This window comes from Wolffia australiana, chromosome 2, assembly GCF_029677425.1.
Source record: "Wolffia australiana isolate 7733 chromosome 2, ASM2967742v1".
Lineage (NCBI taxonomy): Eukaryota > Viridiplantae > Streptophyta > Magnoliopsida > Alismatales > Araceae > Wolffia > Wolffia australiana.
In genome coordinates this window covers 15,946,242-15,959,572 of record NC_135836.1, presented here as the reverse complement: position 1 = coordinate 15,959,572, position 13,331 = coordinate 15,946,242, and the positions used below count along the sequence as shown (strand labels likewise).

The 13,331-nt window shown below is 43.4% G+C and overlaps 1 protein-coding gene across 3 annotated transcripts in view; it reads right to left on the bottom strand.

Annotated features, from left to right (window-relative positions):
- LOC144716987 (uncharacterized) overlaps positions 1–13,331 on the bottom strand; it is a 55,415-nt gene that overhangs the window by 30,641 nt on the left and 11,443 nt on the right. For 2 of the 3 annotated variants that reach the window (XM_078592288.1, XM_078592287.1), the window contains exons 6-13: positions 11,675–11,825; positions 9,426–9,673; positions 9,148–9,339; positions 7,933–8,006; positions 7,732–7,849; positions 7,470–7,553; positions 7,278–7,373; positions 7,099–7,200 (exon numbers count right to left, since the gene is read on the bottom strand). In XM_078592288.1, the coding sequence (XP_078448414.1) occupies positions 7,099–7,200; positions 7,278–7,373; positions 7,470–7,553; positions 7,732–7,849; positions 7,933–8,006; positions 9,148–9,339; positions 9,426–9,673; positions 11,675–11,825 (1,065 nt within the window). The remainder of the gene's footprint in view (positions 1–7,098; positions 7,201–7,277; positions 7,374–7,469; positions 7,554–7,731; positions 7,850–7,932; positions 8,007–9,147; positions 9,340–9,425; positions 9,674–11,674; positions 11,826–13,331) is intronic. The other variant, XM_078592289.1, reaches the window with a different exon arrangement.

The window sequence follows — 13,331 nt, the reverse complement described above, 5'->3', positions numbered from 1 at the left end:
GGCTCTATCTTGTTCGTCATTGTTCGAGTTCTCTTGCTTTTGCTGCTGCGGCAGTTTCCCTTTCGGCTTCCCACGAGCGTTTGTGGCTTCTTCATCGACGTCTCGGCCATCCTTCTTTTGCTACTCTTTATCGTCTCTTTCCTAAACTCTTTCAAGGCCATTCTGTGGACCGTTTTGTTTGTACTGCTTGTCGAATTGCCAAACATCATCGCACCACGTATCCTATCTCGTCTTCTCATTCTTCGACCCCATTCTCCCTTATTCACACCGATGTGTGGGGGCCTTCCCCTATTCATAGTACTTCCGGTTCTCGGTGGTTATGCATCTTTATTGACGACGCTACTCGATTCACGTGGGCATATTTCTTGAAGAACAAATCGGAGATATCTCGTGTCATTCCTCAATTTTACTCCCTTATCCAAACTCAATTCTCTTTATCCATTTCGCTTCGCTCCGACAATGCTAAAGACTACGTTAACACCACGTTAAGCACCTTCTTCCAAGACAAAGGCATTATCCATGAAACTTCTTGTCCCTATACACCACAGCAAAATGGCGTTACCGAAAGAAAATTCCGTCACATCTTTGAAATGACTCGGAGCCTTCTCTTCCATATGCATGTGCCCAAGTATTTTTGGGGGGAAGCCGTCTCCACCGCCATCCATCTTCTTAATCGCCTTCCATCTCGAGTGCTTGACTACTCCACTCCCATTGACCGTCTTCAGCATTCCTTTCCAACTCTCTCTCTCCGAACTCATCTTACTCCTCGTGTATTTGGATGTGTATGCTATGCGCCCAACCACCAACTTGGTCGTGATAAACTGGATCCCCGTGCTATCAAGTGTGTGTTTGTTGGCTATTCTTCCACCCAAAAAGGCTATTTATGCTATCATCCACCCTCTCGTCTGTTCGTCGTCACCAAAGATGCCACGTTTGATGAATTGCTTCCCTACTATTCCTCCTCTCCTGAACCCTCATCGTCCCCATCTCCCTCCGATCCACTCGAATTCCTCATCCTCGTCCCTCGTCCCTCTTCACCGGCCCCGCCCGACGTGTCTCCGCCTGTTGCTCCTCCAGCAATTGTGCCTCCCGACCCGCCTCCGGCCGCCGTCTCAGTCCCTCCTGTGGAGCCTCCTCCAGTATCTGCTCCTGCGCTCGACCCTTCTGCTGCACCTTCTTCGATTCCTCCGCTCCCTATCCGTCGCTGCCCGCCTGAAAAACGCTATGGTATTACCCTTGCTCGTCGCAAGCCTCGGCTTCCTTCTTCGTCTCCTGCTGCCCCGTCTCCCTCAACCTCCACCCCTCCTGCCACCTCCTCATTAGCCGTGCTGCCCTCTTCCCGTTCCTCTCCCCTCTATCCGTTGGCGGAATCTATCTCCTCTCATCGCCTCTCACCCTCTTATCATGCCCTTCTCACCTCCCTTGATGCCACTTCCCTTCCCAAGACGGTGGACATTGCCCTTTCATTTCCGCATTGGCGTCAGGCCATGGCGGAAGAACTTCAGGCTCTTGCTCACAATGAAACGTGGGATCTGGTTCCTCTACCGGCCGGGAAGCATCTCGTGGGTAGCCGTTGGGTGTATGCTGTGAAGCATAATTCTGACGGTTCTATTGAGCGCCACAAAGCCCGGGTTGTGGCACAAGGGTTCACTCAGAAACATGGCATTGATTATCAGGAGACCTTTGCTCCCGTCGCCAAGTTGAATACTGTGCGGATCTTATTGGCCCTTGCTGCGGATCGGGGCTAGATTTTGCAACAATATGATGTGAAGAATGCTTTTCTGCATGGAGAGTTGACTGAGGAGATCTACATGGCATTACCTCCTGGCTACACTTCCTTAGTGCCATCGTCTCCGCAGTCTGTTGTCTGTCGCCTGAAGAAAGCATTATATGGCTTGAAGCAATCTCCTCGTGCCTGGTTTGGTCGTTTCACGACGGCCATGCAGCGTCGTGGATACCGTCGGTGTAATGGTGATCACACCCTTTTCTACCGCCATTCCACGTCAGGGGGAGTCGCTATTCTTCTTGTGTACGTGGATGACATCATTATTACGGCTGATGATACGACGACCATTACTGAGCTGGCTATGTATCTCGTCAGAATTTGCTATTCGCCATCTTGGCCCGTTGAGGTACTTTCTTGGCATAGAGGTGGCCTATTCTTCCAGCGGGATCTTTATTTGTCAGAGAAAGTATACGGTGGACCTTCTTTGTGAGCTTGGAAAGGAGGACGCCAAGCCTGCTTCGACACCGATTGATGCGAACCATCGACTTGGTGCCGATGCGGATGAGGAGCTTGCTGAGCCTGGCCCATATAGAAGACTTGTGGGAAAACTGCTTTATCTCACCCACACTCGCCCGGACATTGCATATTCAGTGGGTGTTCTGAGTCAGTTCATGCAGACTCCTCGCATGAGCCATTTTCATGCTGCTCATCATCTCCTCCGTTTCCTGAAGGGCACCATTGGCCGTGGATTATTGTTTCGTCGCCATACCGGCCTGCGTCTTGAAGTCTACACCGATGCAGATTATGCCGGCTCTGTGGTTGATCGTCGGTCCACATCTGGGTATTGCACCTTCTTGGCGGCAATCTGATTACTTGGAGGAGCAAGAAGCGAAAGTGGTCTCTCGATCTAGTGCTAAAGCGGAGTTCCGTGCCCTTGCGCATGGTCTGTGTGAAGCACTTTGGATTACCCAGCTTCTTCGTGAGCTACGGTGTCCAGTTCCCTCTCCTGTCCAGCTGTTCTGCGACAACAAATCGGCGATTAGCATTGCTCATGACCCCGTTCAGCATGACCGTACAAAGCACATCGAGATCGATCGCCATTTCATCAAAGAGAAGCTTGAATTGGGAGATTTTTGCACGCCTTATGTTCCGTCTGCTGAACAGCTTGCAGATATCTTCACCAAAGGGCTTCATGCCCCTAGGTTTGAGGAGCTCTGTTCCAAGCTGGGTGTGGATAACATCCACGCTCCAGCTTGAGGGGGAGTGTTGATCTGAGTATTACATGTCTTTATTTTCTCTCTCTTGTTAGCCCATTAAGGGCCCTCTCTAGTCAGCCCATTAGGGCTTCCAATAAAACCCTGTAATCTCTTTCATTTGCTATCAAGAATTGTTCTTTTGTTGTTTACAAGGACGAAACGGGTATTGGATACCGGATATTGAATTTCGATATCCGGATATCAGAACCTGTATCCGGATATCGATATCCGGTATCGACAGTAAAAAATAAGCCTTTTCGTGTCAATCTATGATTTATGTACATCCGCATCGAATGGTTTTAATGCATTTTCAATCTCAGTTAATATATAGAATGCAAAATTTTTATTTTCTTCCATATGGGACAACAGGATTCGAAGTTTAATGTAAACTCAGAATCCCGTTATCCCACATAGAAGAAATTAGAAATCTTTCTCTGTATATATTAAATGTTAAAATTATATTTTAAACTATACTCGCTATATTTAATGGCCCTTATATTTGTTCATTATTTAACATAATATTACATCGTCCAATAAATAGAAGTGAAAAGTTCTATTTTCTTCCATATGGGATAAAGGGATTTGGAGTTTAACACCAAACCTGAATCCTGTTATCTCATATGGAAGAAATTGAAAACATTTGGCTCTATATATTAAACGAGATGTGTAATCAATCACAAAGCTCTCTTATTACTCTCTTGCCCACGTTAATCCACTTTTATCAATTAAAAATATTTTTAAGTATCCTTTCGATGTGGATATCGAAATCCAATATCCACACCTGATATCTGATGTTGTCGTCTTCCCCCCTGAGACGGAGGCGGATGATGACATTGAGACGGATATTGGTATCGGATATCGGCACTGTACCAACTGATATCCGATACCGATATCCGGTATCCGGATATCGAAAAAAATGGATACCAGAAATCCCTTTTCCCGTATCCGATACAGCATCCGTCCCAATACCGGCATCAGTTACCGGTATCGGGACGGTGAACTCTACTCCAAATCATGCAACAAACTGTCTGTCGAAGGTGGCCGCGCATTGGCAGTGTTGTGGGCCATCTGGGTGCGTCAAAACTAGGTGCTCTTCAGAGGAAGAACGGCTTCTACAGATGGAGTCATACACGAAGCGGAGGGTTTAGAAGCGACTTGGATCCAGCAGGCAACAAGCAGAGAGGGGAGGGTTTGAATATGATCGGACTGATGGTGAAGGGATTGTAAGGTCCTCATGGGGGGGTTCGCTGATTCATCAGGTGTTCACCCATTTTATATTTCAAAAAAACACACTGTCCATCAAGACGGCCCATCCCCTGAACACCATCTCGTTGTGGTGCAGCCATATTGCCCATATTACAGCAAGGACCCTACCCCATCCCATATGTCCCCTGCCTTAACTCCCCTGGATCGAGCCCTAGCATGCCTCATCAGAAGACACGTCCACCCCAGGGAGCTTCTGTAGTCTCCATATCGCCTGGGCTAACGAACATTCAAAGAATAGGCGCGAACAATTTTCCTCTTCTTGAGTGCACATGGGACACTTGGAAGATGTATATGGGAGCAAACGCTTTCTGAGGGCTCTGGTCATAACCCGTCTCCTAACCAATGGCCATCCAAAAATCCATACTTTATTTGAGACCTTTTGTTTACCAAATTAAGTTGCAGATAAGAGCCGTAGAATATGCTTCTGTATCAATTTCATGAAGCTTCCTGTACGCATCCCATACCGAAAAAGCTGTGCCTTTCCACGCCCAGCCGTCATGTGTCCCCTTCAAAGGCCACAAATGAGCCAAGGCCTGCAGCATGCTCGGCCATCCGTCCACCCTCCGGTCAAAAAACAATCCCCTCAAAATCAGGTTCCATGAGTCATCCCAACAATCTCTGCCGAAGCTTCAGGATTCCTTGCCAGATGTAATACGCGAGGCAACTCCTCCCCTAGCTTACCGCAAGCCACCTAGTCATCCATCAAGTATTAGAATAGAGATCTGTCCCCTAATCCCGCTTCCAAGAATCTCTGGACTAGCAGGAAGATGAGTCTCATGTCTTGCCAGAAGAGATACACTCCTCTGATTGGGGCCATTCGTTGCTCCAAATTCATCTCTGCACCATAGTTGTCTCCCACTACCTTCGTGACCATATCTTCCATTGACTCCATGATCCTGCCTGCCCATTTTACCAGTAATGCCTTAGTCATGTCTTGCAGGTGTAGCACCTCAACCCCCCTTCTCCCTCCAGATAGCCTTTATTGCAGAGGCATAATCTTGTCCCATACACCGCAGTGTGCCAATCAGGAGACACAACCAACCCAAGATGACCTACTTCCATGATGGGTTATGAAGAAAGAACACACAAGCCTGCCTGCTTGACAAACTGTTGTTTTTTGCTATGTCATATCTTCTCTCCATCTTCTTTTTCAAGAGCCTTACCCTCCACAGATTCTAATAAAATTTATGCTCTTCTTGACCCTAGGGCAACACATCCTCTGACAGCGCATCCTTCTAGGAGACCCTTCCGCTATCCGTCATCTCTCTCTCATGCCTTAGATTTCTCCCACTATGGCTCCTCCTTTTGTATCATTGCGGAACATTGAACTATTTTGAAGCACAAGTAAATGGAAAGTCTATTTGGAATGATAGGGATACATCATTATCAATGCCCAGGTGTCGTGAAATACTCTCGGGCAGATATCCCCTTCAATCTGTATTGCCTTAGATATCCACTCATTGATTATTTTTCATTAAGTTTTGTAAGGGTTTTGAAAAAATCATTCACTGACTCCAAATAACAAAAAATGCTTGATATCTTATGAGTCATAAAACCTAGAAACCAGCCATCTACAATTGCTTCCTCAGCTTGCCACATCCCAAAACCAGAATCAATATAAACTCAGATGCTCCTCCAATATAAGGCTTCTTCTGATGAGAGTATGCTTCACGTAGCGCTCCCATTGGTGTCGGAGTAGATTACTGCATTGAAACACATTCTACGAGATGATGAAACAATAGAAACCCGAACATTTTCTGCACATGCTCGAAGAGATGGATCGGATTGTGTTACGATACCTTGGATTGCATATAAAAGAAAGAAGAAAGGAGGAGAAAAAGGGAATAACTCTGCACGTGGGACCACATTGGGGCCCACATGTGTGGAGTCCATGTAGTCCAAGATCACCAGTAACTGCCCAGGGCAGTAACTAACTGCCTGGGCTAGGAGCAAGGACATCTTGCTCCTATATAAGGAATAACCCCTCTTGCAAGAGAGGGGGATCGAGAACTTGGAGAAAGACCCTGGAGATTGGAGGCATTGCTGAGCTGAAGCTGCATTCAGCTGGGAGCTCGAGAAGGCGCTACGGATCTGGGATCTTCCTCTATCTGAAGAATTGTATTGCTACACTACATTGTGAGTCAATTCTATAATTTTCAAGAATTCGTTTCTTGATTTGGTTAGAATCATATCAGATTGATAACTCTCGACTTTTGTTATCCTCCATTTTGGAGAATTATGATAGTTTCATAACTGCCTGGTAGAAGATGGTTTTTCCTGGTTAACCACATGGCATCAACTGCAAGTATACAGAGCATTGTAACTTAGCAGAAATCATGAGGTGACCTTCTGCCCTATACCATATAAGAGCTTAACAGAGAATTCGAGCTCCAGAGAAGCTCTCAACAGCAACTAGGTTTTTGCAGAACAATCAATGGTACATAGCATACATTCTGGCCAGTTCAGATGACTTAATTACATGAAGAAATTTGGCCCACTTATTATCGTGTGCTCAAGTATATGCCACATGAACCCACTTACTCCCTCGGCAAATGTCCATGTACAAGCATAAAAGGAACCCATTCCGTCCCATGACACATTACTTATAGTGTAACTCAATCTCAGTGACCCACATGAGTTTTCTGAAAACAGTGAAAAATGTAGATTTCCAAGAACTTTCAAAAAATTTGCTTTGAGCCCAGATGGTATTGTAGCCTGGGATTCAAAGGTTTCTCTCAGAAAAGAAACCAGTGGCTGTTTCTTTTTAAGAAAACTAGTGGTGGTTTTTGGTATCTACTATCAAGTATACTCAAATGAAAATAAATTTAAACAAATGGGAAATAAATGGACCTGAAGAATGCTTTGAGCGGCACAAGCTTGACCCAATGGCTTCAGACATATGTCAGACAGAGATACAGCTGTACCAGAATAATTGGCGCGGAGTCCATCAACCTTGAAGAAACAAAGACTTATTACATATTTATTTTTGTACATAAAATATTATCTCAATTTGAATTATTAGCAGTTACCTTGTTCTGTATTTCAAATAGCAATTTTATATTTTCATCAGTCACAATGCCTGATTTCTTCCCGTTATTTTGTTCCAGCACCGTGGTTAAAATGAGCTGATGCAGGTGTATAATGGTTTAAATTATGTCATATAATAGCAGAAAAACAATTTGTTTAAAAAGGAATTGAACACATTTCTGAGTGCACAAAACCTGTTCAATTCTATAGAATGGTGCAAGATGGTGATCGAAAAATTCTTTCTCTCCTGCAGTCTTGCTGCCTGGGGCAACCCACAGCTATAAATGCCATAAAAAATGGTCAGAAGGATCACTCCAACATCAATGATGACCAGGAGTAAATACTTGAATGTAAATAAATGATCAAAATTCTAAAACTACATCACTTAATAAATTAGTTGATCAAAGGACGAGAATGAAACTGTCTTCAAATTTTACAGATGACCTATCAACATACCTTCTCCGGCCTTGTTTCAATTCTGAAACGAATCAATCCCAAAGAGAAAAGAAGAGGTATAGCCAGTGAGCAACACAGAATAATGGTGGGATTTCTAGCAATCAGAGAGCCATAACTCCTGAATGTATCAATATTTCAGGAATTAATCAAGTAAAACATGCATCATTCAATCAAGGATTCTGAGGCCAAAATTTTGAACACCTGAAGAATTTGGATAAATGTCGTTGGGTAAAGTTTAGTCGCAGATATTCTAAGCGTTGATGCTGTTCTGAAGCCTGGAAATCATCCGTAATAGAAGCAAAATGAGAAACAACAATAGATAGAGAACAAGGAAAAGGTGAAAAAGGCAACATGATGAAATGTCTCAATCTAGATCATACAAATTATAGATGCCAAAAATTCCATCAATTGAACTCTATGAATGACGTTCAAGTCAAACAGAAATCAATCTCCTATTTTTAATTTAATTAACTTAATTTTTTATTTTTATAAAATCATAAATCGAGAGAAATTTTTTTTTAAAGAAGTCTGGAGGAATTATAACGTTGAAAAACACCAACTAAAGAAGAAAAGTTCACATCAGATGCACCTTCGAATTGGGTCTCAAAAACTGAATCCTTATGTTGGCCATTCATTACCACGTGTTTCATCAAAACATACTTTACATTCATAAAATTTTAGAGCCATAATTCATTTTATCAACAAGTACTCAAATGTGTAGACATAAACCTTAGGTCCTTAGTCCAATAAATTACATCCACCAGTTATTAGAGAATTCCCTTTTCCTTCAGAAAGATGGGGGAGATGACACAAAATTGGTGACCCTCACCAATTTTGAGTATACATAAGGCCTAGAGGACCACCCTGCGCCCTGGCCGCGGTCCTTAAAACCATGCAGCGGAAAAACTCGTTACTGCTTAATGGACATGTTTTATATAATCTCATCACAACTAGATAATCTCGTCACTAGTAATTTTTATCTTCAATGGGCGTTTTCCGCATTGGAATCAAGGGTTCTCTCTCCCTATGTTATATCAAATAGCATAGAATGATGTGAGCACCGGATGTGAGCTGTTTAGAATTTTTCTTGGCTCACAGGGGGCAGGCTCTTTTGGTTGCTCTGACTCTCTCATCATGGCATTTTCCAGCATCTTCTCAGGGTTTCCAGCTTCTCCAAATCTCCTATTCTAAAGAAAGGGCAGTTCAGATAACTTAGTCTTAATTAAAGGAAAACATATCCTAAAATAATTCTGTTTTATATCAAATAACATAGGTTATTGCTTTATCCTCAAAGGAACAAAAAAATATGCAGTATATGAGGCCCACTAGGGTTGCATTTTGATTAAATGGAATAAATTATCAATTTTGGTTTGAAACATCCAAACATCGGAGTACATTCTGACTTGAGAGATATACCTCAATAGGACTTGATAAATATTCCAGGTTTCCAGCAGCACGGGCCTCACTTTGAACTCCTTCGGTGAATAAAGGATTGGTTCTAGAAGAAGACACAGATTTTGGTCTTCTTCTGAGCATAAAAGCCCACACCACCAACGAAAAAACAAGAAAAACGTATATGATGGCTAATGAGAAGTTTAAGCAATTCACCTGCATGGGAAATAAACGGGATATGAAACCAGAGACCTTCATAAAATAAATGCATACTATAATTAAATAGTCACTCGAATATAAACCTTAAAATAACCCATTTTAATATGGCATGTCCCTTTGCTAAGTGGTGTAGAAGGTATTTGATCTGAACACACTGCAGCTGAAGGGCAATCTCCACAGGAACAACCAAGCGAAGAATCACTACATGAATAAGCATGTGCATTCATAGGCTTTGCCGGAGAACCATCAGGCACAGTAAAACGAAAGTTGATAGCAAAGGGGGATCCAATATCTCCAGGATCTGATCGACGACCAATAAATGCAAGCCAATCTGCAGAGTAAAAACTAGGCATGAAGGATGAGAAAGAGAATAAAAACATATTACTTGGAAGTAGAGGAGAAAAAATATATTTTCCAAATATAAATATATATATATATATATATTTGTTTTGAAATATAAAAGGGGTGAACACCCGATGCATCGGTGACCCACCCCCCATCGGTGAACACCCGATTCACCATCAATCTGATCATATTCAAACCATCCCCTCTCTGCCTGTCGCCCGCTGGAGCCATGTAAGCTTTAAACCTCCGCTTCGTGTATATCTTCCAAATATTGATCATCATAGATATCTAATTATTTGTTCATCTTTTATTGATTGTTTCTGTTCTAACACTGTAATTGGGTCACAAGTTATGAGAGCCCCATATTGGCTCTTCTATTTTTAAAGGACGTGTTGTAGTGTGCTATATATTTAAATGACTAGACAAGAGTAATATTTTTACTCTGCAATTCCCAACGAGGAGAATTAGTGGCTTTGATGGTTCATGGACCACACTTGTATTTATATTCAAGTAGATAAATTATTTTTCAGAGAAGATACGTCCAATTTTCCTAGAAGATCACTAGTTATTTTTGCATTTTATCCTTCGTCTTGATCCCATTATCGACATTTGGGTTTTTTTGCATTTGTTGTGTCCAATTCAAAGGCCTTTTGCTATTGATGTCATTCCCTCTCGCATCCATGAAACACATCATCTCAAGAAGGCCCGACCACCCCAATAGGCCATGGCGAGACCTTCACCCATCATTTAATGCTTTCCCTCACAGAGGAAGGCAGGAAATCACTCATGATTACCCTCAGCCTCCGCACGAGTCTTCCCCCCTCTTCACCCTGGTCTTGATAATCTCCCTTCGCTCTAAAGATTTCCTTGCTTCACGGAACCTCCAAAACCATCGTCATTCTGGCCTCTCATGCCTATTTCCCTTCAATAGCACTTACCTTCTCACATGGAACTCCTCTCGTCCCCCTTCTTCCATCACATCCCTACACAGGACCACATCACCCATCATGGAGGAAACTATTCTTCAATCGTTTAGTTGAGATACATTTTTTTGGAAGCATCATGACAAGATCTTCTCAACAGGGATGTATCAAGACAACGCAATGTAACTACGTAATTAAAAATTGAAAATTTTGCATTTTGATGAATAAGGCCTAGTTTGAAATGGTTGCTTCACTATGGATGTGTCACCCATAACACAAAAAGGTCAAGGTCAAGAAAAGAATTAATCAAGACTGCTGAGTGTGAGAGATAGTGTGACACAAAAAAACATATTAATACTATAGAACTGCTGAGTGTGAGTGTGACACAAAAATGCAAATTCAAACAATAGAACTGCAGAGAGTGAGTGTGACATATAAAAAGCATATCAAAATTATAGAGTTTCTGAGTGTGAGTGTGAGTGTGAGGGTGACACAAAAAAGCATATTAAAACTATAAAACTGCTGAGTGTGAGAGTGAGTGTGACACAAACAAGCATATTAAAACTATAGAACTGCTGAGTGTCACGCAAACTAATCAAAACTGTCATTATGTGACATTATGTAGCATATGATAAGGCATAAAACCTAGGGAGATATGAAGAAAATTATCTTGAAAATAAAAATGTCCCCAAAAAATAGTTATCCCAAACTTAATGGTTTTTTACAGTCCATACATTTTTTTAAAAAAATTACGGTAGATAAAAAATTAAGAAAATTACAGTAGATACAAAATTAAGAAAATTACAGTAAAAAACATACACAAAGGATAGCATGGTGAAAAGATTATTACATGAACAGTGGAATGTAAATATCTCCAGTTTTGTCATTTATTATGATATTCAACTTTTTCATTCAAGTATATAAATCATTTAAAAAGAATCAAGAATCTAAATCATATCAAACTATATTTCCCTACAGGTAATTTGTAAGTAAATTTCTTCCAACTGAAAAAAGAAACAGACATGTTAGAACATCACTCCTTAATGAATGGAAAAGATTGAGACCTTTATAATTTTGAGCACCAGCACCAATAAAATCCATTGCCCGCGTATTCATCGTACCAAACTTCACATCCTTACAAGAATTGTAAAGTTCCTCTAAAAATTTTGGACTGATAAAATAGTCTATCCCATCAACAGTCATCGTTTTGTTAACCTAGAAACGTTCAGACTATGTTAATCCACAGAGAATAAAATAATAATCTGATTATATTTTAAACAATCAGAAAAATAAAAAGGCAGAGATCTAAGAAATGGGAAGAATAACACATTTGTTGATAAAAATCTCTATAAAAGTCATTTAGGAGGACATTATCATTCAAAACAAAGCCCACCCGCGGAAAGGGTGTTAACAACATGGGTGGTAGTGATACCCACAGCAGGGCGGCCAAGGCAGCGAGGACAGCAGCAACAATGGGGATAGCAGCTTTGCTCCAGAAAGTACCTGTAGACAGGAACATAAATGGATAACCTTTGAGTATCCCACATTAGTAGTGTCATCTGGATAAGCTCCTCAAGGTCATGTGGGCTCAACCAGGCCTCTCATAGCTCAACTCTTACTTGATCAGTTGGTCGGAGGTCGGGAGGCCGGGAGGTCGGAGGTCGACAGGGGTCGACGGGGATCGGAGGTCGACGAAGGTCGGGTCTCGCAAAAGTACCTTTTGATCGGAGGTTGATGGGGAGGTCGACGGGGTCGACGGGGACGATTAGCTCGACGAGGAAGGAGATCGGAGGGCGACGGGGACGAAGATTGACGGGAGGAAGGGGATCGACTGGAGGTCGACGAAGATCGACGGGAACTTTTGTGAGGTTGACGAAGATCGACGGGAGGTCGACAGGAGGTCGACGGTGATCGACGAAGATTGATAGGGTGGAGGTCGATGGAGATCGGCGAAGGTAGACGCTATAAGGAAGGGGATCGGCGGTGATTGGTGGCGGAGAGCGGGGGGGAAGGTCAGGAACGGCGGAGTGGTTTTGTAAACGACGGAGGAGGGGAGTAGCTCGGCGGAGGTCAACGGAGACCGGCGGAGGCCATCGCTCTAAGGAAGGGGGTCGGCGGTGAGCGGCGACGGAGTAGTTCGAGAATGGTGGAGGAGGGGGGAAGCTCGGCGGAGATCGGAGGCGCTGTGAAATTGCGTTTTGACCCCTGGGTGAGCGACAGAAGTTGACGACCGAGGAAAGGATAAAAGCTTGAGGAGGATCGGGGTTGGCGGAGGTGAAGGGAAAAAAAAAAAGCAAGCTTGAGGAAGACCATCGGAGGAAGACCAGTGGAGGAGGATCGGAGGAGGAAAGGACCGTTGGAGGAGGTACAAAGAAGGGCAGAATAGACATGCCGGGGCAAGAGGAGTGGATGGAGGTGAGAAAGCGCGGGGGAAGGCGGTCAGGATGGGCGGAGCATGGTTACGGGCGTGGACAGCCATGGCGAAGGAGGAGTGAGGCGGTGGAAGGCAGGGGACGAGAGACGTGGAGTAACTGCTTCAGGTGTCTGGGGTGGGGGCATCATGCACGCGATTGTCGAAGTTCGCTTGTCTGCAGGCAATGTCGGGGGGTGGGACATCGACAAGCGCAATGCCCCAATGTTGCCTCTAACCATAGAAAGACAAACAAATTAATGGTCGCGAGGCAGTTGAGTCTTACCCAAGCCGCGTGCATTGTTGGGAAG